Source organism: Equus przewalskii, chromosome 18 (assembly GCF_037783145.1).
Source record: "Equus przewalskii isolate Varuska chromosome 18, EquPr2, whole genome shotgun sequence".
Classification (NCBI taxonomy): Eukaryota; Metazoa; Chordata; class Mammalia; order Perissodactyla; family Equidae; genus Equus; species Equus przewalskii.
Window position 1 is genome coordinate 12516101 of NC_091848.1, and position 23710 is coordinate 12539810.

The 23710-nt window shown below is 43.7% G+C and overlaps 1 protein-coding gene across 1 annotated transcript in view; it reads right to left on the minus strand.

Moving 5' to 3' along the window:
• SLC7A14 (solute carrier family 7 member 14) overlaps nt 1–23710 on the minus strand; it is a 116872-nt gene that overhangs the window by 13223 nt on the left and 79939 nt on the right. Inside the window, exons 4-7 of the mRNA XM_008524441.2 lie at nt 22153–22370; nt 11114–11260; nt 8406–8614; nt 5675–6552 (exon numbers count right to left, since the gene is read on the minus strand). Of these exons, the coding sequence (XP_008522663.2) occupies nt 5675–6552; nt 8406–8614; nt 11114–11260; nt 22153–22370 (1452 nt within the window). The remainder of the gene's footprint in view (nt 1–5674; nt 6553–8405; nt 8615–11113; nt 11261–22152; nt 22371–23710) is intronic.

Here is a 23710-nt window from a genome sequence, read left to right on the forward strand (position 1 = left end):
GAATTTGTTTACCTTGGTGCCCTCTCAGGTCCCGATTCATGGCCTCCTTCTTTCCCTCCTCCTCCCTTCAGCACGATGGCTGCTTTGGATCAATTTCCAATAGGATTTCCCGGATGATAGCTCAGGCACAGACGGTAAGGTGTGTCCTCTCTTTGGAATATTTATGTTTACTTAGTACAGGATTTATGAGGTCCATGGCCCAGATCACTGTCTTTTCTCTAAACCTATAGACAAGAATTTGTTTTCTCAGAGGGACTGAAAAAATTCCAAATAAAAACTTGGCAGCCTCCCTGGTGAGGGGGCCCACAGGCTGATCTCCAGATGCTTAACTTATGATAAAGGCCCACAGGGAACAGCAGACCTGAAAGATGCCCTGGAAAATACCATCGGACAGTGTTCTCACTCGTCTCTGCTAACCTCGTATTCTCTGAGACTCAGCCCAGCCCCTTGAGGTGTGCTGTTACAAGACTGCACCAGCTAAGAGAAAAGGAAAATGCAGCCTAATTTGTGCTCATTTTGTTGGGATTATTAAACATTTGCTAATCGTGTTGTTTCTCTTGTCTGAAAGAAAAGAAACAAGTTCTGGGCAATCTTGTTGGGACTTGTGCCTCATTTTACTCCAGGAGTCATGTCTTCTGAAGGCCAAAAGCTTAGCAAAACATTGATATAAAAATGCTGTAATTAAGATTCATTTAGGGAAGGATGGATAAAAAAATGTGGTTAAGAAGATTATCAAGTTATGACTCAGACTAACCGTGTAAATCTTCTTTTTAAAAGAGTAGCTGATGTTTCATAAGAAGATCCATTAAAAAATATAGCAACTCTTCTCCCCAGGAAAATTTACACTATGAATAGAGAGATTAAGAAGGCACATCTGACATGGAAGCTCAGAAGTTTAGAGGTGGAATATTTATCCTATAAGATCATTAGAGATTTTATAAGGCAATTTGGGGTTGTGGGATGGATAAATTTTACATACGCAAAAATTTGTTTTAGAAAAACACCAAGTTATTGTAATTAAGTTATCTGCCCTGCTTGCTAATATCCTCTCATTCTCTCTAGATCAGTAGCTTTCAAATTTGAGCATGCGTCAGAATCACGTGGAAGGATTGTTAAAACCTCAACTGCCCTTGGAGATTCTGATTCAGTAGGTTTGGGTTGAGGTCCCAAATGGCATTTCTAACTAGTTCCCATATGGTATTGCTGCTGCTGGCCTGGGACAACACTTTGAGAACCACAGTTCCAAATCTTTGTAAACCTGCTGCTCATCAAAATTACCTAGGGGAGCAGAGGATCTGAACAGACATTGTTCCAAAGAAGATACACAGATGGCCAGCAAGCACATGAAAAGATGTCAACATCGCTAATTATTAGGGAAACATAAATCAAAACTACAATGACATATTGCCTTAAGTGCGTCAGAATGGCTATTGTTAAAAAGACAAGAAATAAGTTTTGGAGACGATACGGAGAAAAGGGAACCCTTGTACGCTACTGGTGGGAATGCAAACTGGTGCAGCCACTATGGAAAACAGTATGAAGATTCCTCAAAAACTTAATAATAGAACTACCATATGATCCAGCTATACCATCTCTAGGTATTTACCCAAAGACAATGAAAACACTAATTCAAAAAGATATTTGTGCCCCTATGTTCATTGCAGCATTATTCACAATAGCCAAGACTTGGAAACAACCTCAGGCCCATCAATGGATGAATGGAGGAAGAAGATGTGGTGTATATATGCAATGGAATACTACTCAGCTGTAAAAAAGATGAAATCTTGCCTTTTTAACAACATGGATGGTCCTTGAAGGCATTATGCTAAGTGAAATAAGTCAGACAGAGAAAGCCAAATACCATATGATCTCACTTACATGTGGAAGTTAAGACAACAACAACAAACAAACACATAGGCACAGAGAATAGATTGGTGGTTACCAGAGGGGAAGAAGAGAGAGAAGAGAGTGAAAAGGGTAAAGGGACACATGTGTGTGGTGAAGGACGGCAACTAGACTGGGTGGTGAACATGATGTAGTCTTCATAGAATTGAAATATAAGGATGTACACCTGAAATTTATGTAATGTTATAAACCAATGTTCCCTCAATAAAAAATAAATAAAATTACCTGGGGAAGCTTTGGAAAATGTCCCGTGCTTGACCATACCAGACCAATTGAATCAGAAAATCTCTGCCAGGGGATCCTGGGCATAGAATGTTTCAGAAACAATCAGGTGACTCTATGTGTAGTCAGCGCTGAGAATTTTTGTTCTAGGTGACCCTTACTCATGTCCCAGCCTTCAAAGATCGTGATAAGAAAACAGTTAGCAGCCAGCCGCTGGGCGCTTGTTGAAGTGCGGGCTCCTGTGCCCTCTGTCTGGCCTGCTGCAGGGTGGCCTCCTCCCATATCCAGGAGGGGCAGTTTCTGGAGGAGTCTGGGCTATCAGCAAGATTACAGAAGCCTCCCTGGGAGTTTTCTTCTGCCTGAGAACTGGGAGGGCAGCCTGAGTCAGAACAGGTTCACATTGTGCTTTGGGCATGTGATAGCTGGTCTGGGGGACAATGAATCATTTTATCTTTTTAACAAAAAGGCAGGAAAGAAACGGTTCTCACTGCTTTCGCCAATATTTTCTTATTTAAGCTCCAAACAGTAACCAGATCAAGGCTGGGAGAATTATCTACATTTTTACAGATGAGTAAACTGAGGCCCAGAGGACTTAAGTGAACTTCCCGCAGTCACAAGACAAGGAGGTGGCAGAGCTGTGATTTGAATCTGGGGCTGTTTGACTCCAAAGGCAAGGCAGCTGCCACCTCACCACTTTTGCAAAATGCCTCTGGTGCTCCAGAAACCATAGATGTTATACAGGACTGGCTGCGTAATGTGTGGGCCCCAGTGCAAAATGAAACGCTGGAGCCTCTTGTTAAAAAATTAAGAATTCAAGAGGCCGGCCCCATGGCCGGCTGGTTAAGTTTGCATGCTCTGCTTCGGCAGCCTGGGTTTCCAAGTTCAGATCCTGGGCGTGGACCTACACCACTCATCAGCCATACTGTGGCAGCATCCCACATACAAAATAGAGGAGGATTGGCACAGATCTTAGCTCAGAGTGAATTTTCCTCAGCAAAGAAAAAAAAATTAAGAATTTAAGAAGGCAGCATCAGAGCATTAAACCAAGTGCAGAGCCCTGTGTGACCGCACAGGTTGCATGCCCGTGAAGCCAGTCCTGACGTTATGTATTAACAGTGCAAACTACACATGAAACATCTGATCAAATAAGAAGGTGTGCTCAGAGGCACCTTGCTGGGGAGGTAGGAGCCCCAGATCTGAGGATGGAGATACTAGATTGTAGTAACATCTCTGTGGATAATTTCCTATTATTCCTATTGACCTTGAGCATGATATTTAGCCTCTTGGAGGTTCAGTTTATTCATGTGTAAAATTGAGAGAGGGAGAAGTGGAGAGGTGGTGGACCAGCTCAGTGTTTCTCAAACTCTAGTTATTTATATAGCACATTTTCATATAGTGGCTAGGATCATGGACTCTGGACCCATACTACCTGAATTCTAATTTTGGCTCTGCTGTATTCTAGCTATGTGACATCAGTCAAGTGCCTCATCTGTCAAATGGAGACCATTGTGAGGATTAAATAAATCCATGTAAGTAAAGTGCTCAGAACAATGGCTGATAGGTGATAAGTGCTATATGAGTGTTCATTATTACTATGAATCATATGGCACCTGTACTGGTTCTACTGTTTTTTTCTTTGATTTGACTCACTTTTTACATTTAAAAATAGCCGCCAGATTCATGGATGTACATTTTTTCTAGTATATATGAAAATGTATAATAACTATATAATATTTTGAAAAGTTCATTCATAAACTCTCTAAAAATCAGCCCAAATATTACCATCGGCCAGGTCACCACACTATGGGTGACATTGTGCTAGATACTGAAGACCCCTTCCAGCTTTAATAGTGTGGGAATGAATGAATACATCCATGTGGCTTTGTGTCAATACCTTCATTCATTTAAAAACACGTGACTGAAATATTTCTACTCCCTTCAGTCATTTTCACCCATAGTAGAATCTTTCCATTGGTTAACTACATATTCCAGTGGAAAAATGTTTAAACAGAGAAGAGAGATTGTGAATAAATCACATAAATGGTTAAAACCTGGACGAGTCAGTGGGGTCCTCTCAAGAAATCCCCCTAAAGTCTAACAAGGGATGAGGCTTCGAGCAGTGGAAAATGGGGACAAATGCTTACGGAAAGGCATAGGATGGGCTTCAGAGGTGAGGAGTCTGCCAGAAGACATATGCCCTTTCCTTTGAGTACTGTTTTACTCCACTTCCCTCTACGCAAGTCTTATAGGCCCAGTTCAGATTCTACTTCCTCAAAGTCCTTTCTGGCTATTCTGACTGGAAGTTTCTTTTTTCTCGTCTGAAGAGTGCTTTATAATCATTGAGAAGTGTTTCTTAAGCATGTGCTGTGTTCTCGGCACAGAGGACACCCTGTTGAACACCCATGTCCTTGACCTCAAGGAGTAGATGGGCTACTGATTGATGAGTCTCTACTGCCATGCCCAGGCTGGTTGTTTCTTGTGTGTTTGTCTTGCCTCTTCTTAAGGCAGGGGTTACTCATTCCATTACTTTTCTACTCCTTAAAGCACCTAAGGATCCTTAGCTCAGTATTTTTAATTAGAGACCCCAGGGTTACCAAGTAGCTTAGGGAACATAAGATTAGTGACTCAGAAACTTTAAAATTAGTCTTCACTTAAACAACCCTCTCAGTTATCACAAGCACCAATCCCCAGCCACATTGTAAACATCAGTGCTTGTCAGATATGATAAGCATGTAATCTGAATGCAATATAAACTGATCACAAAGTAAGGCTAGAAATCCTAGGAAAGGGACAGAACTTCTTGAAGGCATTAGACTGAGTTTAGAGACAAACTTTAATTTACACCCAAAGCTGTGGGCAATTGAGGACCTGAGAGAGTCATACCAGTTATTCACAGAAGAAGAGACAATCAACAAGGATGGTGGAGTGATGGATACTGCCCAGGAGAATGACTGGTATATCAAAGGATGATAAAGAGACCTTGGGAAAAAGTGAAAAACTCTTGAATATTTTACAGAAGTCAATTTAAAGAGAGAGATGTTAAATGGTGCCATGATGCAATTTTGTCAGAAAAATTATGCCAAAAAATCCATACTTAATTCATACTTTGCTAATTTAAAAAATTAGAGCATGATCACTATTTTAATTTAATTTTGTCAAATGTAAGATAAATAACTTTTTCATAATTTTTAGTTTCTCAGAATTTTAATCAACCTTTCCCCCTCTCCCTTTTACTACGCTATTTTTGTCCCTTTTTTATGTGGATTCATTTTAAATGAGCTTTTTTGGTACTAATTATCCATAAGAAAAACTTCCAATCATCATATTCAATGAAGTGATGGATTGATCAGCATCATTTTTCAGAACCAACGACCAAGACCATGACAGGCAGAAAGGAGACAACTTGCTTTATTGACTACTGCAGAAAGCAAGGGTCCATAGAACCAGCCAGATTTTTCTCAGAATGGAGATGCCTGGTCTACCTAGAAGGTAATTTTGGGCTAAGGCTTAAAAGGGAACTCTCAAGGCTCCAAAGGAAGTTGCTTACCCACAAAGCACCAGACTGCAAACCGGATCCATGTGATGGTAGAGAGCTTTAGCATGAGATAGATGTTCACCAGCATGGCAAAGGCAGGCACAAAGGGGAGGCAGGGGGCCATGTAGGGCAGCTTCTTGGGGTTCTCTGGCTGCTGCAGGATCACAAACACCAGGGCGCTGATCAGTAGCACCATCAGAACGACCAGAAGGATGGCCCACCAGCTCTGTTCTGAGATGTAGTCGGAACCAAAGATGATGAAGGAGCAGAAGATGAACATGAGGATGAAGAGCAGGAGCACACAGATGGTCACCGTGTGCCCTGTGGCTGTTGTGGGCCTGTCCATTTTGCCTGGAAGGCCCAGCCGGATCCTCATGGTATAGTAACGGGGCCCAATCAGCTTCTTCAACTTGATGAGATAAATGTTTTCAGATTCATCGGCTTCTATGCCTGTGGTCATGTCCACAGTGCCATAGTTGGGGTGGTTGACGTTGTAGGTTGACTTGTCGGACTTCCCTATGAGCATCTCATTGTCTCCCAAGGATGGTAAGTTCTTAGCCCCGCATGTGTTGGTGGCTGGGCCTGAAAACTCTTCCCCTTCGCTCACAGGAGAGCAAACTTCCTTCTCACAGTCAGCCAGAATGCCCTCCTTCTTCTTTGTGTGCTCCTCAGACAAGAACTTGACGAAGCCGTCAATGTCACTCTCTGGTTGATAGCGAAGAAGCAAGACGCAGACAGAGACCAAGGTGTAGGCAAGCAGTGTGCCAATGGACATCATCTCTATCAGGTCTCTCAGGCTGACTAACAGAGAGAGGAGAGCCGCCAGGAACCCCGACACGATGCAGGCCACCACTGGCGTCTCTGTGTAGGAGCTCACATGAGCCAGGAACCTGCCGGGAGGGGCAAGAAGAGGGTTAACAGAGGGCTAAGATGGTGACTGACTCTAACATGGCTTAATGCCTCCGGGCCCTGCTCCTCCAATTTACTTCTGGATTCACTGTTTTAAATATACCTGCTATTCCTACCTCAGGATTTGGTTCCTGGAATATAATTTAAAAAGAATTTAATATAATTCCTTGGTTTTGAGGCAAACTTCTTTATTAAAGTTCTTACTTTGTTATGTGGTATGAAGGGCTGATATAATCTAGGAGGTATGCCAGAGAGCCTAAATTGAAGCACAGGCTTTGCTCTGAAGAAGTGATAGTTGGAGAAGTCATACACCTTCATGGAGGCCCTCTAAACCTCTGCCACCCAAAGTGTGTTCTATGGATCAGCAGCATCAGCATCACCACGGAGCTTGTTAGAAATACACTCTTTCAGGTTTCACCTGAGACCTGCTATATCAGAATCTCTGGGGGTGAGGCCCAGCAAATGATGCTTTAAAAAACCTCCGGCGGATTCTGATTTATGCCAAAGCTTGAGAAGCACTGTGCTACAATAAAAGTACAGGGAGTTAGTTGGCAAACAGCACAATAATTAAGAACACGTGCTCATAGATGCAGGCTAAATCCAGCCAGTTACCAAGTGGAGGACGATTCCTGTTGGCCTCAGGTAGGTGCCTGCTTGCTTCCTCTCTCTCCTCCTGATCCTGTCTCCTCCCTCCTCTTCTATTCCGCCTTGATTTTCATGATTCACACAAGACTATAAACTGCTCTTGGAGCCCCAGCATCTTTCCTGTTAGTTTTCTTTGACAGCAGAAAAACCTTCTGGATGTGTGAAGTTGTCACACCTCCACCATGGTCAGCCTCTTCTTGATCTGTCCAGCTCTCTAGACACAGAAATTCTGACCTGGTGATGACTTCAGGGGGTATACACAGGAAATGGAGCAGAAGGTGACAGCTGATGGCAGAGATTAAGTCCCTGAGCTGGATCCCTCTGCACCTGAGAGCTCATTGGCCTCCATGGTTTACTCTTTGCTTTGCGCCCTTGAAGAGTGCCTTCCCCACAAGTCTCTCACATGGTGGGCACTGGGAACCAAGAGATGGGGCCACATCCCCTTGTACTATGGGCAGATAGGCCACTTTGTGGCCAACGTAGGGGACTGGAACTGCCAATACATTGGTGTGGTTAAGTCTGGTCTTTGGAGCCATTCAGTCATGGGTTCAAATCCTGGCCCCCCCCGTTCAGCACCTGGGGGATTTAGGGCAAGTTTTTTTCACCTCTCTGAGTGTACTCATCTAGCATAGTCATCTGAAACAGAGTTCTTGTGACGACTAAATGGGATACTGTATACAAAGCACCTGGGATGCACAAACGTTCAGTAAACGGTAGCTATTGTTGCTACAATTGTTAGGTTCCATTAGGAGGGTCTTATTCTCTCTTTGATTGTAGCTTTGAACTTTTTCAACTTCAGAGGGGCTGTGGGGAGAGGAGCAGTCCCTAGGTCTCAAAGTGACAGCAGGCCTAAGATGTCCCCGGGATGGGTTCTTCCTTCTGAAGGCCACTCAGTGCAGCAATTTGGCACCCACCATGTTCACAAAGGAACACACAGTGTCAGGCAGGAGGGGAGGGGCCAGTTAGGGCAACATATCAGCTTGCACTGGATTGAGGGACCAGAGTCGAACTGAGGGGCTGCCTTAGGGCCTAAGCTGTTTTCACTGAAGCTCTTTGTCAGCATAAATGAGAAGTGCCACTGACTATGTTAAAGGCACTCACATCAAAATTAGTCAGGCTGAGAGTGGGTGACATTCTCCCTGGACATTCATGGCAGAACAGCACAAGTTCCACAGAGCATAGCACTTACCTGAAAAGGAGCCCATCACCAGCCATGGCATAAATGACCCTAGGCATTGGGAAGAGGGAGCCCAGCAAGCTGACTGTCAGGCCTGCAACAGACCCAATGGCCACGATGAATTTTGCAGCGTAGAACCCATGAGCCACAAACATCTCCATGAGCGGGGATTCCGTGTCAATGGCATAATACGGCACCATCAGAGTTAAGATCATGCTCACCTGTCAAAGCAAGAGAAAACATGGCTGGAGGTAGAGGGGACTGAAACATGGATGGATGTCCCATAGGAGAGGAAAGAAGTCTGCAGTTGGTGGCAGAGGCCTGCATGCAGTTTGGATCTGCCACTTCCCAGCATGTGCCTTCACTTTAGACCAGTCATTTGGCCTCTGGAGCTCTTGGTCTCAGTATTTTCTCTCCACATGAGAATTTAGAGGACTGGACCAGATAACCTCTAGTATCTCTCTATGGCCCTTTCATATTCGAGGAATAAGTTTGCAGGTATTTCAGCCCCATGGAAGCAGAGCCGTGCTGACTGTTCAACGAAGGGCAGATATTACCAGGTGGAAGGAGTTGCAGCCAAAGGTGCTGGAGCCAGGGCCTGGCAGTGACCATGCACACCCTGCCCACATGGACAAGCCCCTCATTTCTTTTATACTTTCAGGGTCCTACAGGGTCTTATCTGTACTGCCTCTCACCCTGAAGACCAGAGATCAAAACTCCAAAGAGACGTGCATAGGAGGTCCACAGCCAACTAACCAATGAGGACTCATATTTCTATTTTCTCTCTGTAGCTCAGTTCCAGGAGCCGAGCAGGCCATCAAACAAATTATGGCATCAAGATGGAATCCAGTGCTACTCTGGAGCTGTAAGGCCACTATGGCTTAACCAGGAATCACTTGGGACTCCCAGGACCTATTTCTCTTCCTATGTCATAGATCTGCCATAGCATCCCTCCCTTCTTATGGCCAGGCTCCCACCCACCCTGGCCTGCGAAAGCTAATCCTGGCATCAAGAAGGGAGTTCAGAGCCTGAAAGGGAGAGGGCAGTGCATTTCTAGACCACTTCTTTGCCTACTCCTCAGGAGCCAAGACCCTCCGGTGAAGTCCTGGGTCACTAGGGAGGCCCACAGCCCAGCAATCTGGCTCTTCTCCTGGTGGTGAAACGGCAGGCTGGTGACCAGCACAAGACCAAACAGCCCCTGAGGGCTGGTTAAGGCCCTTGCATTCTGAAAGGGAATGTTTCTGAGCAACATCGCCACTTGCAACGTCTCCTCTGGGGGTCGGGTGGGATGGGCTAGAGGAGAGGGGATTGATTTTTACAGCAATTTGCGTTGAGTTTCCTGCCCATGTTAGATCAGGATGGGCAAAAAGTTGCTAGATGCACAGAAGTCCTCTGTAGTCTATAACGTGTTATTCTAAGGAAGGAACTGTGATTATTAACTTTACTTTGTGTGCTGCAAGAGTAGACCACTGGAGATGGGGGAGGTGTGAGGGAGGAACAGGAGGGGAAATGCAGAGCAGAGGGTCTCTGCTGCTCCCCCCACACCCATGCTCTGTCTGCTGGGATGATCAGGGCATGGATAAGATGAAGCCACTTGCACGCATGTGCACAGGGGGTGGTGCTAACTGACCTATCTGTAAACCTTTGGGTGGGCAGCTGAATTTCTATAAACTGCATCCAAGGTTGCCCTTGTGTTTTCCTTTGGCTTCCAGGACAATCCTGTTTTGCAGCTTAATGATCCACTGGTCTGGTTTCTTTAGGTAGTTGCTAAAGATGGTTTTTGTTTTTCTTTTTGAGGTGGGGGGTGGAAGGAGGTGCTTTTCACATGCAGTGGCAGCAGGAATGGCAGGGTACACTCCAGATGCTGGTTCTTTCCCAATTTGGTGACTGAAGTGAGTGGGACCCTCAAGGCCTGGGAGCATTTGTGTAACTACAAACCTGTTGGCTTGTCAGCTGGTTCCCTCCACTGCCAGGGGCTGAGGAGGATGTTGGATGTGGCTAAACTGTTTCCGTGATAGAAATGCTGGGATGGGACCCCCCAGCTGAGAGATGACACATCAAAAGTGTGAAATGTATCTCAGGGGTATGATCCTGGGAGACAAGCCTGCAGGCTTCCTTCTGAGGACTCTCCTTGGCAGGGAAACCTGAAGGGGAGAGCTTGAGCTGGTGTAAAAAGAGCGAGCAAGAGCAGACAGAAATTGCATTTCCCCTGGGAGATTTAAGAAGAGCGTCTCTAGAGGATAATGTATTCTCTCTCCCCACTCTGGGGGAGCCTCGCCTCTGCTGCCGGGAAGCTCCCAGAAGACAGAAGAGCATTGAGGAGGGTGCACAGAGGCCACAATGCCTCTGCTCGCACACCCACCCGTTACTGCCAGCCTATGATCTGAGCTCCTTGGATGGCGGCCCACTCCCTGCACGCTATCCCCTGGGTTGCAGTGGACACCCAGGGCCTGTGTGTAGAGTGGGACAGGGATGGAAACTCAGAGGCCATGGCTGAAGTGAGGGCCTGGGGCTTCTCCCATCTCCAGTTTGGAGTGCTGATTTTCTTCTTGTCATTAGTGGATGGGGATCCAGGGGGCATGAGGCATGTGCATAGAAACACTAAAAAGGCACAAGGAAAGGGCTGGTTCCCGACAGCAGGGACCTCTGTCCCAGAGCCACATTTTAAAATCAAATATGAAAAGGCCGTGAGGAGAGTTCCATAAGCATTTGGTACTTACGGATACATATGCTGTCAGGCAGATGACCAGGGACGCAGTGATAGCATAAGGGATGGACGTGTTGGGATTTTTGGCTTCCTCTCCGGTGGTGGCGATGATGTCAAAGCCAATGAAAGCATAGAAACATGTGGCCGCACCTTGCAGCACCTGTATGAATAATGGCATTTGTTAGACTCAGTGAGAGGGCAGCACCAAGGCCTTAGACGTGGTCCCTGCAAGTGCCCAATGCCCGGCAGACATTATTGAGTGCAGAGGGGGTAATATGGTGGAACTTCTGTTAAGCACTCGAATTTTGATCTCCTCCCCTTTCTAGCTGTGTGACCCTGGGCAATTCCCTCATGTCTAAAATGGAGATGAGAAGAATTATGTCCGAATAAAAACTAGGTCATTCAACTCATTCAAATCATTTTTGGCATTATGTGGAATTATAAATAAATCAATAAGCTGGCTAACCCTATGTCTTGGGGGAACTCATTAACCTCTCTGTACTTTGTTTTCATTCAATTGTTCTCAACCACAACCAGAGGTTGTATGACCACCCCTAGAGGACATTTAGAAATGTGAGGAGGTATTGTAACTGTCACAGAGACATGGAGTGGGTGCTTCTGGCATTTAGTGTAGGGGACTCAGATGTTTCTGCACAAAGAGTTGTCCTGCTCAAACTACCATTAGTGCTCTTGATAAATCAGCTGTATGGTAACTTCCAGATGTGAAATGATATTAAGAATTTTCAGATCTTCAGATATTCTATTGTCTGCCATAGGAAGACAGGCAGAGACAGTTTGATTTTTCTGCTCCTTTTGGGGGCTTAAGTGACCTCACTGGGCTATAAGGCAGGAGAAGACACGAGGTGTGAGGCAGGGAAAGCTGGGGAGGTGGTATCCAGTGACATCTGCTGGATGTCTGTCTGACAAGAGCCTATGTGGCTCCCAGGGTGGTTGGGAATTGATAAGTCAAGATGACAGTGAAAATCTTTCCTTGAGGAGTGTGTTACTTTCTTCCAAAGAATCTATTGAAATTTAAATGAAGTTTCCCCACTTTAGAATTCTCATTATCAGCTGAAAGTAAAAAATGTGCCCTCTGAGAACAGGAACAAGACAAGGATGCCCACCATCACCACTCTTATTCAACACAGTACTGGAGGTTTTGGCCAGAGCAATTAGGCAAGAGAAAGGAATAAAAGGAATCCAAATAGGGAGAGAAGAAGTGAAACTCTCACTGTTTGCAGAAGACATGATCTTATATACAGAAAACGCTAAAGAATCCATCAGAAAACTGTTAGAAATAATTGACAACTACAGTAAAGTTGCGGGATACAAAATCAACTTACAAAACTCAGTTGCATTTCTGTACTCTGATAACGAATTTATGGAAAGAAAACTCAAGAATAAATTCCATTTACAATCACAAAAAAAGAATAAAGTACCCAGGAATAAATCTTTTTTTTTTTTTTTAAGATTTTTTTTATTTTTTCCTTTTTCTCCCCAAAGCCCCCCGGTACATAGTTGTATATTCTTTGTTGTGGGTCCTTCTAGTTGTGGTATGTGGGACGCCGCCTCAGCGTGGTCTGATGAGCAGTGCCATGTCCGCGCCCAGGATTCGAACCAACGAAACACTGGGCCGCCTGCAGCGGAGCACGCGAACTTAACCACTCGGCCACGGGGCCAGCCCCCTACCCAGGAATAAATTTAACTGAGGAGGCGAAGGATTTATACAATGAAAACTATAAGACATTATTGAAAGAAATAGATAATTACATAAAGAGATTCCATGCACATGGACTGGAAGAATAAACATAGTTAAAATGTCCATGCTACCTAAAGCAATCTACAGATTCAATGCAATCCCAATCAGAATCCCAATGACATTCTTCACGGAAATAGAACAAAGAATCCTAAAATTCATATGGGGCAACCAAAGACTCCAAATTGCTAAAGCAATCCTGAGAAAAAAGGACAAAGCTGGAGGCATCACAATCCCTGACTTCAAAATGTACTACAAAGCCATAGTGATCAAAACAGCATGGTACTGGTACAAAAACAGACACACAGATCAATGGAACAGAACTGAAAGCCTAGAAATAAAACTTTACACCTATGGACAGCTAATCTTCGACAAAGGGGCCCAAGAACACACAATGGAGAAAAGACAGTCTCTTCAATAAATGGTGTTGGGAAAAGTGGACAGCCACATGCAAAAGCATGAAAGTAGACCATTATCTCATGCCTTACACAAAAATAAACTCAAAACGGATCAAAGACTTGAAGATAAGTGCTGAAACCATAAAACTCCTGAAAGATAAAGTACACGCTTTGACAATGAACTTAAAAGGATCATTTTGAATACCATGTCTTCTCAGACAAGGGAAACAAAAGGAAAAATAAACAAGTGGGGGGTTCATCAGACTAAAGAGCTTCTGCAAGCCAAAGAAACTAAGATCAAACCCAGAAGGCATCCCACCAATTGGGAGAAAATTTTTGCAAATCGTATATCTGACAAGGGGTTAATCTCCATAACATATAAGGAGCTCACACAACTGAACAACAAAAAAACAAACAGCCTGATCAAAAAATGGCAGAGGAGATGAGCAGACATTTTTCCAAAGAAGACATACAGCTGGCCAATAAACACATGAAAAGATGTTCAACATCACTAATCATCAGGGAAATGCAAATCAAAACTACACTAAGATACTACCTTACGCCTGTTAAAATGGCTATAATCACTAAGACTAAAAATAGCAAATGTTGGAGAGGGTGTGGAGAGAAGGGAACCCTCATACACTGCTGGTGGGAATGCAAACTGGTGCAGCCACTATGGAAAACAGTATGGAGATTCCTCAAAAAACTAAAAATAGAACTACCCTATGACCCAGCTATCCCACTACTGGGTGTCTACCCACACAATTTGAAATCAACAATCCAAAGTAACATATGCACCCCTATGTTCATTGCAGCACTATTCACAATAGCCAAGACATGGAAACAATCCAAGTGCTCATCGACTGATGATTGGATAAAGAAGATGTGGTATGTATATGCAATGGAATACTACTCAGCTATAAAAAAGACAAATTCATCCCACTTACAACAACATGGAAAGACCTGGAGGGTATTATGTTAAGCGAAATAAGCTGGACTGAGAAAGAGAAACACCAGGTGATTTCATTCATGTGTGGAATATGCACAAACACACAGACCAAGACACCAGTTCAGTGGCTACCAGGGCAAAGCAGGTGGGGGTGGGAACAAGGTGTGAAGGGGAGCACCCATGTGGTGATAGTCAAGAAATAATGTACAACTGGAATTTTACAATGATGTAAACTATTATGAACTCAAAAAAAAAATAAAAAACAATGTGCGTCTTTGAATGCTTGGGGATGTCCTTTAAGGGGAAGATGAGAGAGATTTTTCTGGACTTGTGTGTATGTGGAGGGCCTTGGCAACATGTAAGCTCCAGCCAGGGGTCCAGGAGCGATGCTCATTGTAGACTGGACCCTTTGTTCTTTTTCTCCACATTGGGTTTATAAATGATGACATTCAAAACAAGTGCCAAACAGACACCTGCCCCCAATTTTGACTCTTACCGTTCCCATCAACTTCTCAGTAAGTAAAAGACAAAATACTAAGTACTGGAACCTACAAGGTACCTCACAAAATTGAAGGTCTTCTGAAATCCTCAAAAGCACCTTTGCTCATCTGTAAGATGAGCTGGTCTCCTCTGCAGACTCTCCCGTTAGGATTCTGTTTCAATTCTCTAACTGGGGGCTCTTGTCCCGGGGTCCATGCAATTTAAGGGGTCTCTGAATTTTGCTGATAAAAATTTGAATCTTTATTTTCACTAACCTCAGACTGAATGTTAGCATTTCTTTTAATAATGGATGTAGGTGGCAAGCTAACAGTTCCTGTGACTTTGTCACCAGTAGCAATCAGATATTTTCCTGTCACATCAGACTTGTTGCAGAGATCTTGAAATATTGCTTGTGCTCATTGCTACTTCCAAATTATGATAGTTATTAGACATAGATATTAATATTTAAAGCACTAATAAAGGAGCACATTGTTATTATATTACAATTTAAAAATATTTTTATAACTATATTCAATATAATTTCTTTCTTTTTTTGAGGAAGTTCAGCCTTGAGCTAACCAACATCTGCTGCCAATCCTCCTCTTTTTGCTGAGGAAGACTGGCCCTGAGCTAACATCTGTGCCCATCTTCCTCTACTTTATTTGTGGGACGCCTGCCACAGCATGGTGTGCCAAGCGGTGCTGTGTCTGCAGCCGGGATCGGAACCGGCGAACCCCGGGCTGCCGAAGTGGAACATGCACACTTAACCGCTGCGCCACCGGGCCAGCCCCTAATTGATTTCTTTTGAATTCCTATGTAATTAGGTTATTCATTTATAAACACAACTTTCAGAAAGGGTCCACAGTTTTCACCAGACTGCCAAGGAGTCCATGGCACAAAAAAGAAAATCTAAGAACTCCTGGTCTATTCTAGTAACCCATGTAGAAAGAACTTTTCAAACCAGCAATTGTCACCCGGGGGCTATTTGCTAGGAGAGGAGATAACTCCAATTTCACTCCAGTGAAGTCCTTTGTTTTTCTTGGCCTCCAGGCAAGGAGGGAAAACAGAGCTCACCTCATTGTACATTGTAGAGGTGCACAGGTTTGGAAATGTGCTTGTTTTCATTGATCTAGAAAATGTTTCTGGTCTTCAAGGATAGACGGATACTGGGACTGCAGGTTCGCTAAGCTGCTTCCATCAAGGAAATCCTCACTTTAAGACAGCTTCCAGAAAACAAGTTCTCCCTTCTTCCCTTACACACACAAACACACGACACACACACACACGCACCCCTCCTGTAGATCATACAGTGACCTGTTACGACAATCAGTCTGATGATGCGTCACTCCCAACTAGGCTGTCCCAGGGGTACAGTGCCATGCCTATTTGGTGTGGTCAGCTCTGGATGGAAAGGTCATAGATACCGGGAGAGCTCACTGCTGAAGAAAGGAGGGTGGGAGGGTCCTAAATAAGAACTCTGGGGGCAAATCTACCCTAGAAAAAAATGAGAGGTCTGTAATCCACGCTATGTGAGGAGTAAGTGGGGACCCAGGGGCATCTCACTTGAAGAAAAGAGGACTCAGTGGAAGACATGGAGGACACCCTCCAAGTCTGAAGGGCAGACCATGCAGTGGTTGGAAGAGAGGTAAGCTGTAGGCTCCAGAGGGAATCCCAGAGCCGCGCATGTGAACGGGGTCAGGTCTGGTCAGGAGTTCAAACTCTAGACCGTCAAACCTCAGCTGGTTCTGCCACATACTAGCTCGGTGACCTAGAACAAACTCCGAACCTCTTGGAGCTTCATTTTCTTTATCACTTAAATGAGATAAAAATAGTATTTAGCTCATAGTGTTGTTACAAGGATTAAGAGAGATAATATAGTAAATCACCATCATATAATACAGTAGGTACTCAATAAATATCAGCTCTTATCAGCAGTGTTTTTATTACTTTTGTAAATTTTTCTAGAAGTAGATGAAACCCAAGGGCACAGACAAATTCCTCCTCTTTGTTCTTCTTTTGGAATGGACACATTTTATTAACCGCTCCCCTGTGCCAGGCACTGTGCTAGCTGATGTGGATCCAGTCATAAGCAAAAAGTACCCTGAGCTTGGCCCCTGGGGCTTGGAGTCGAGAGGATACTGCAAGACCCAAAAGGCAACCTTGACTGTGGTAACAAATTGAACAAAATTAATAAGTACCTATATTATTTGTAAAACATAAATGCTGCTTTTTTCCAGATGAATGAAAGAATGGACGGCAATTACTGATAATGTTTAGATACTAGAAAATTAACTGAGATTCAATTGGGAGGAGAAAGAATAAGTTTGCAAAGAGAAGGTCTGTTAGCCTGAATTTGCATAGGTAGCACTCAAAAGCAATTATGGTTGAAGACTGAACAGATCAGAGGTAGGACGTTTGGAGTTTCTACTACGTCAGGCAGGAAACAGAATTTAACTTGGAGGGTTCAGATGAATGATTTCAGTGAAGGGCTATAGGAGCCAAGGCTGGGAAGGAGTGAGGAAGAAACACCCTCAGCTTCTGATAATATTTCCCATTGGCTAAACCCAACAGGAAGCGGCCAACAAGAGGTGTACTGGAGCATAGAACAGAGCATGTCGGGTGGAGAATGCATCTGCGGAGTGGAGGCAAATGGTGAAAAACCAGCACACCTGCCAAGGTCAAACAGACCCTGCCCTAAAAACATGTAGATTGAATAAACAGATTATTGAAGAGAAGGTAATAAAATTGGCAAATAAGGTCACCTTTTTACTTCACTTAGTTTAGATGAGTTTTTCTTCCTTGCAAGCAAATGATCCCTGATTGGTAAATACAAAAGGGCCGTGAAAAGAAGCTGTGTATGGGTGTGTCTCTACCCAAATAACCACTAAAATTGCTTTCCACTTCACTCTATCCAGATCTCAGATCCGGTCACTCGTATTTAGGACTAGGATACCCTTCCATGCGTGAAAGCATGCGTGTGGTACCTAGGGGTGATCGTCCGTGAATAAAATTGGTGGGTGAAGCGTGTGTGTGTGTGTATGTGTATTTCTGGATTCATTGGTGCCTTATCTTAATTCACCTTTAACATTTTACGTGAGTGAAAAGTAGTATTGACTTTTTAATTTGATGACATAAGCAGAGATTGTTTCCAAAGTAAACCTGATGTAGCTGCTCAGCCAGGCGATCCAGATAGGTCTGTCCCTCTGTAGAGTTTTGTGGGGAAGCAGCACGTGCTTCAGTTGCTGGAGTGCTGCTGCTTAATGAGTTGTCACAAGCAGTGTCATTAGTGGCCTGCTACTCAGTGTGTGGGGTCCCTAAAAGCTGGCCTCCTGTGCCTTGCTGATATTTGAGAGGCATTGAGATGAGGCAGCTCTCCATATTCTGCCTTGGCCAGTCTGCCAGATGCCTGGGAGATAATTAGACATCTTTATATAATTCACTTCCAAGGTAACAAGACAAAACTCCAACTCTAATAGCATTTTCCATCATCCTCATGCTCCAGATCTATTAGCAGCCTGTCCACAGTGGCAGTGGAATGTACTAATATGTTCCAACAAATGGATTCAAATGTGAAGAACATGAAAAACAACTTTTCCTTTGTTTGGAGGCTATCAGCATTACCCACAAGTACTTGCTATGGATGGTTTTCTTGGGAGCTATTTGTGCTGATAGCATGTCTTTTTTGGCTAAAGAAAAAGCATAAGATAGCATCAAGAACAAATAACATACAGAGAATACATGTCCAACAATGTTCAGGGGCTGAGGAATTGCAGATGGAAGCAGGAGTTCAGCTGAGGGCCAGCAGTTACTTGATACAGGGACAAATGTTTGTTGTTCTTAAGCTCTTCAAGACCAAAGAAGCATTTGACCCAGAACCTGTAAGTGAGTAAACCATTCCTTTAGCTATTTTCTTTGGAAGGAAGTGGTTGCATCAGGGGAAAGAATAGGCTTATGAGGGGTCCATGGCCAGAGGAAAGATTGTTTGTTAACCCTCTCAAAGCACTTGAGAATTGTGTTTCAAGTCATGTAATGGTATTCTTATAAACCGTTCCCTACACAATGGTTTTCTCCATCCCATCCTACCTAAAGTGACTGAAAAGTAAAGTGGATTGGAACTCTGAACTAGTCCTCCTGTCAATGGTAGGAGCCAGGTTTTCCATAAAGAGTGAAGAAGTTCATGCAGCTGCTAAGTAGGCAATTTGCTTTTGTTGATGATTGTTAGATAACAGAACAGGGAGGGTATTTATTAACTTGGTGGATGGCATGCTCATGAGAGGCTGTCAGATCTTAAAAAATAGGATCTATATTCAAAACACCCTTGCTGGACTGGAAAAGTGACCCGAAACCAAAATTGAGAAAGAACAAGTCCAGGCCAGTTTGCTGGGGGAGGAAATGTACTCTGCAGAAATCCAAGGCCAGGCAGATAGCAAAGAGGATGAGTCAGCAACATGTTCACACTGGGCTGTCCTTTGTGCTCAGATGATGCTTTCAGTCACAGCCACTAGGGCACTTATTTGAATTTCCTGCAGGGGTATTGGATTTGCAGTGAAAAATCCAAACTCTCAGCCATGCCTTTTTGGTGGCCAGTGACAAGCCTACTCGGTAGTAGGTTTGGGTTGGAGTGAGGTCAGTAAGGCCCAAGGTGCGAAGAAAGACAATTGGTCCCATGTGTCCAAACCGGTGGGATGTGGAGCAAATGTGGGCTTTGGCTCATCTAGAACTGGGATTGAATTTTAACTCTATTACCGTCTAGACTGTGATCTTAACTTTTCCAAACTTAAGTTATTTCGATGTAAAAGTCAAGATTATTGCACTTATTTTATAGGGCTGTTGTGAAGATTAAGTGAAAAGTGTCTATGAAAGAGTGTGTCATAAAGAAAATGTTGTGTTAGAAATAACATCCTCCCTTTCATTTTTTTTTTTTTTAAAGGCAAGGTGTTTAAAGATTTTATTTTATTTTTTCCTTTTTCTCCCCAAAGCCCCTCGGTACATAGTTGTATATTCTTCGTTGTGGGTCCTTCTAGTTGTGGCATGTGGGACGCTGCCTCAGCGTGGTTTGATGAGCAGTGCCATGTCCGCGCCCAGGATTCGAACCAACGAAACACTGGGCCGCCTGCAGCGGAGCACGCGAACTTAACCATTCGGCCACGGGGCCAGCCCCTCCTCCCTTTCATTTTTATGCATGATTTCTGATGTTCTCTTCTGACTACAAAAGCTAGTGAGAACCTGGAATGCATAAATGGGAGCCCCTAAGGCTGGCTCGATCAGCTCCTTCCATGATGAGGTGGGCTCCTGACTGAGGAAGGATGTGGAGCCCCTGAGAAGGGGAGAGGAGACCCCCAAAGAGAATAAAGACCCCAGAACAAATTACAAGGGGAAGGGCTGAAAGACTCGTTGATCTTCTTCAGCCTGGGCAAAGGGTATCTACACAGAGGACGTTAACTCTTTCCAGGCTTTACAAGGGGCCTAGACCACAGCGTGAGCCACTGAGGTGAGCTATCAGGAGGATTTTGAAAATTAAGCATGAACCAAGTAATTAAGACAAGTCTTCAAATTATTTTGATCTGATATCTTGGTAAACAATGCACATTTGGCCTGGGCTGGTTTAACTGCACTCCCATCTGAAAATAAGGACAGAGACTAGCCCATCTCTTATTGTTCCTCCCAGCTCAAAGGAAATGAAAATGTAACATGTCAGGTTAATTACTTTACTAATTTTTTTTTACAGAAGACTCAGAAGGGAGGGGTCATTGTGCAACAAGGTACTTGACATGGTAGAAAGGGCTTTGGAGTCACACAGACCTGGGTGGGAATTTAATTCCTGGACTGACTAGCTAAGTGACTTCAGGTAAGTTAACTAACCTCTCTGAGCCTTGGATTCTCCATCGTAAGTTGGGGATAGTAGCATCTGTTTTTAAGTTTTGTTATAAGAGTGAGATAATATTCACAGAGCACAAGGACGACACCTAATAGGTAATCAATAAATTCTAGCTCCTTCCTCCTGTAATTATCACTATGGCTAACCACACAACATGCACCTAAAAACATCCAAGATTTAATTCTTCTTTGCAAGCATTTGGTGCAACTACTTTTCCCACTTGATGCATGGGAAAACCTGAAAGCGCAGAAGTTAGTCATTGGCCAAAGTCTTACAGTAAGTCAATAACCCAATAATTTCTTATATTGTTAAGAAAATAGTGAGAACATTTTTGTGTGTTATGATGAAAACGCAATTGAGTTTCGGAAAAACATTCTTTCTTTGTCACTCTTATAATTTGTTGTTTCTCTTATTTGATAGGAAAGGAACGATTTGTATTGTAAGAAAATATAGACTTGGGGATCCAGAATGGGGTCAACAGTGTTTCTTTGTCTCTTTTTCTGGTTTTAACCAGTTTCAGGGTTTATTCATTTCAAGGAGGAGGGATGAATTTTGTGGTTCTGTGGAATTCTCACAGATAAGCAGAAGACTAGAAATCTTGGCTTAAATTGCTTCCTTGCTTATTTCTTTGCATTGAACAGCATGCCACGGTTCAGAATAAACAGAAATTATCTTGAGTGTTCTCCAAGAGAGAGTTCTGGTCCCTGGACATCTTGGAAGAAAACCAATCTAAGCAAAAGCTACAAAAGCAAAACCGTGGGATCCTGGACTGGCTCTCTGCCACCAGTCCTGGGCAGGTGTGTCTCTCTTAGTCTCAGTTTCTCCACCTGTTAAATGAGGTGATAGCACGAGGTGACCTCTAAGGTCCTTTCCAGCTCAAAAGTCTCTGGCTTATGTTCTATTATTTTTTTTTTTTAAAGAATCGGCTGGTGAATTTTTACCAATAAATCCATAAGGTAAGCACTTTTAGTCACATTAGAGAAAGAATCCGAGTGCGACTTGGAACTACTTGTTAGGATAAAGAATTTGCTGCTCTGACCCTCTCATTTTTCTTTGGCATAAACCAGACCACCCGATCACAGGGATGAGGTGTGAAAATGTCTTTTAGGTCCTGCCCACTCTCTTGCCAGCCCCCAGACTACATCAGACTTTTCTGCCGTGGGTCCTGACTTTGCCACTTACACAACATGCTTAATAGCAAGTCATTTGACCTCTCTGAGTGTGAGTTTTTTCATCCACAAGACCTGAATGTAAATATCTTCTTTGCAAGGTTATTAGGAAGATTAAAAGAGATATTATATACAAAGCACTTATCATAGCATTAGGCATATTGCAAGTGGCCAAAATATCCAATCTGCTAGTGTTATTTGTATAAACTAAGATCTCAATAAACGTGAAACAAACAAATAAAAAATTATATGAAAACCACTTCTTCAGAACATTCCAATTAAATTCAGATAAAAGGTGATGAAGAGGGAACCGTGAAGACTATAGGACAGAGTAGCATTTTCTTGAAAGTATGTCTCAGGTCGGTCACAGGGTGAGAGGTAGAACGTGCGACAGCTTTCCCAAGCTTTAGGAATGAACTCACCCCTGACCAGCCGTGGGGCAAGAACTGGCCCTCAGCCCAGTATTTCCCATTGATGAAGACGAGGCCTGCAATCATGATGAACACCCACACTGCCAGGTTCAGCACGTTGAGGACGTTGTTGAAGCCCACGGAATTCTTCACCCCCAGTGCGACGATGATGGTGACGATGATGGCAATCACTAGAGCCAGAAGGTCAGGGTATGATTCTTCACCTTTCCCTACAGGGGAAAGACATGAGTTAGTATTGTCCAGAGGGAAAAAAGGGCCATGCGAACTCCCAGCCCCACCCCAGGGCATCTGCACTGAGCTCTGAGAACGCGGTCAGCTTGTCATGGAGGGAGGAGAAGGAACCGTGTGCGCGTGTGTGCATGCATGTGCATGCCTACACTGAGGTCCACATGTGTCATTTGAAAATGAGAAGGTTTTGGTATATAGGTGAAATGACCTGGTATCCTGGACCAAAAATTCGGCTACATGATATGATGATGACAACAGTGCCTCTGGAACCACAGCACAGAACGTTTGAAGTCAGGACTCTCCTGGGACACTTGGGATGCATATATGGGTCTAATATTTGAAATTATTTGAAAACTACTTTATCTTCATTGGTATTCACTTTATAATCTATAAGTTTTCTATTTCATTCTAGCAATCTTTTCATTATTAGCAAATTTTAAATATATGTCTTTGAAAACTATTGGAAAAGGGTGTTCTTTCCATTTATGTGTATGTGGTTGCAGAGAAAATGACCAGTGAACATGCCCCGCCTGTTTGGTCTAGTCCGTTGGCCGGTGGACTCCTGCCCTCTACAGAGTGGACAGGGCACTGCCTCAGCAGTCAGGGTCCTGACTTTTGCCCATTACCAGCTTTGTGACCTTGGGCAAGTGCCTCATTCTCTGGACCTCATCTGAAAGTGAAGGGGTCGGACTACCTGATTTTGGAGGGCCCTTTTAGACCTAAAATTCTGTGACATCGGTACACTGAGGAGATGTAGCCTTCCTACCTTTTATCTTCTCACGGTGTCTGGGTCTTTGGCATTTTTGTCAGTTCTTCTGAGATAGGGACACTGAAGTCAAATGACTTGCATGCAGCCACAGAATCAGTCCTTGGACGTTCTGGGGCAAGACCCTAAAGCTTCCTCAACTATTGGTTAGCTTCCCAGGAATGTGAAAGGATAAAGTCAGATATCAGGATGAAAAGTGAGTGGCAAGTGATGGATGGAGCCTAAAGTCTCATGGTATTTGTTATGTGAGCTTCTGATTGGTTAGGATTCAGTCAGTTACATTACCCCTCTTTGACCTCTGATAGATTAGAATCCATTTTGTTCCTTTTAAAAATACATTTTCTTGGGGTCAGCCCCGTGGCATAGTGGTTAAGTTCAGTGCACTCCACTTTGGTGGCCCAGGTTCGTGAGTTTGGATCCTGGGTGTGGACCTACATTACTTGTCAGCCATGCTGTGGCGATCACCCACTTATAAAGTGGAGGAAGAACAGCACAGATGTTAGCTTAGGGCTAATCTTCCTCAGGAAAAAAATATATATACTAAAATAATATAAT